This window comes from Pinus tabuliformis, chromosome 7, assembly GCF_031772625.1.
Source record: "Pinus tabuliformis cultivar Carrire ecotype Pingquan chromosome 7, CPIR1, whole genome shotgun sequence".
NCBI lineage: Eukaryota > Viridiplantae > Streptophyta > Pinopsida > Pinales > Pinaceae > Pinus > Pinus tabuliformis.
Window position 1 is genome coordinate 1045549574 of NC_142293.1, and position 1433 is coordinate 1045551006.

The following is a 1433-nucleotide window of genomic DNA, read 5'->3' on the forward strand; positions in this document are numbered from 1 at the left end:
TAAAAATAAGAAAAGCTATATTAAAGAGAGATTCAATAGAAATTCGCTATATATTACATAGAGATTCAATTAATAAAAATAAGAAAAGCTATATTAAAGAGAGATTCAATTAATAAAAAATATGCAAACCGTTCTCAATTTCCTACTGAAAAGATGCAAAATCCATGGCAGTATCAACACAAAGGCACATCTGCATGAACACTTCTTTTAAACCTGGAAAGCTAAAACTCCAGGAATTCAACTGAAGCGAATAAATATAAATACATGCATCAGAAAATACACATCCAAAGATCAAACAAAGTATTGTCTGTATTTTGAAGTTTATTACTTTCTTGACCAAGAATACAATTTGCCTCATAGGTCCAAAAAAATTGAAGGGGGCATGAGAATCATACATTCCAAAACAAATTAAAGAAAAACTTGCACTTAAACATTTCTTTGGTAGATCTCATCAGAACAGGTTTAAGCTCTGGCCAGGCTTCAAAGTGGTTCTCATAAAATATCTGAAACACTTGAATATCCTGCTTATAATCCATCGAAATGACCCATCCAAACCATATTTACAGGAAGTCTTCAGATCATTATATCCCATGGTTTTTTCTCTCCCTTTTGCTGTACAGCAATGTTCAAAGCAATACAAACCAATATAATCCAAACCGCCATGGTTTTTTCTCTCCCTTTTGCAGTACAACAATGTTCAAAGCAATACACACCAATATAATCCAAACCCATTTACTCTGGAATATTTATGAAACACAAATGACTCTATCTGGCTTCGAAGGTGCCACTGACACATGTTTTATTGGCATTCATTCACTCAGACCATTGTTTGGACATGATAAACACTCTGGACAGCTCCCCTGCAACATATCTTGTATCAGGCCTCTTTCCGGGGTCTGGATCCACACAGGAAGCAGCAAGCCTCGCTACCCTCTCCGCGCAATCTACAGGAAAGGAGCCCCTGAGCCGAGTATCCATCCATCTCCTCAGCCTCCTGGCAAAATTATCGTCGGCCTCTGAAATAACAATATTCAGGCTCTGTATAAGCCCTATTTTCCTAATACTGCGGCCGCCCTCATCTGCCACATACCTTATCAGTTCGTGCCTAGATAGGAGCTCTAGCAACACAACACCCAAGGCGAACACATCCGCCTTTTGTGACACAATGCCGCTGTTGATGTATTCTGGCACCATGTAGCCCTGTGTTCAATTATCTTCATGCTGGAACGTTGAGGCAAAACCCCGACCCCTTATGTGTCATATATCCCGGCGAGATAAGAGGCGCCCAAAGGGCAGATCCGTCCTCTGTAACCAGGCTCCGTGACGAGAATGTTGTTGGACTTTATGTAATTATGGACATACTTGATATTGGTGTCGTGGTGCATAACTATTTGCGGGAAATGCAGGCATGGAGGATCTTGCATAGTGATTTT

At 39.9% G+C, this 1433-nt stretch overlaps 1 protein-coding gene across 1 annotated transcript; it reads right to left on the reverse strand.

The window, feature by feature from the left end:
- Nucleotides 1-813: 813 nt before the first annotated feature.
- Nucleotides 814-1194, reverse strand: LOC149251253 (lysM domain receptor-like kinase 3). Its single transcript, XM_089453837.1, has one exon. The coding sequence runs from the start codon at nucleotides 1192-1194 to the stop codon at nucleotides 814-816; it is 381 nt and encodes a 126-aa protein (XP_089309963.1).
- Between the last annotated feature and the right edge of the window lie 239 nt (nucleotides 1195-1433).

Excerpts from the sequence above, each read along its gene's own strand:
- LOC149251253 (XM_089453837.1), bottom strand. The coding sequence starts at position 1,194 with ATGGTGCCAGAATACATCAACAGCGGCATTGTGTCACAAAAGGCGGAT.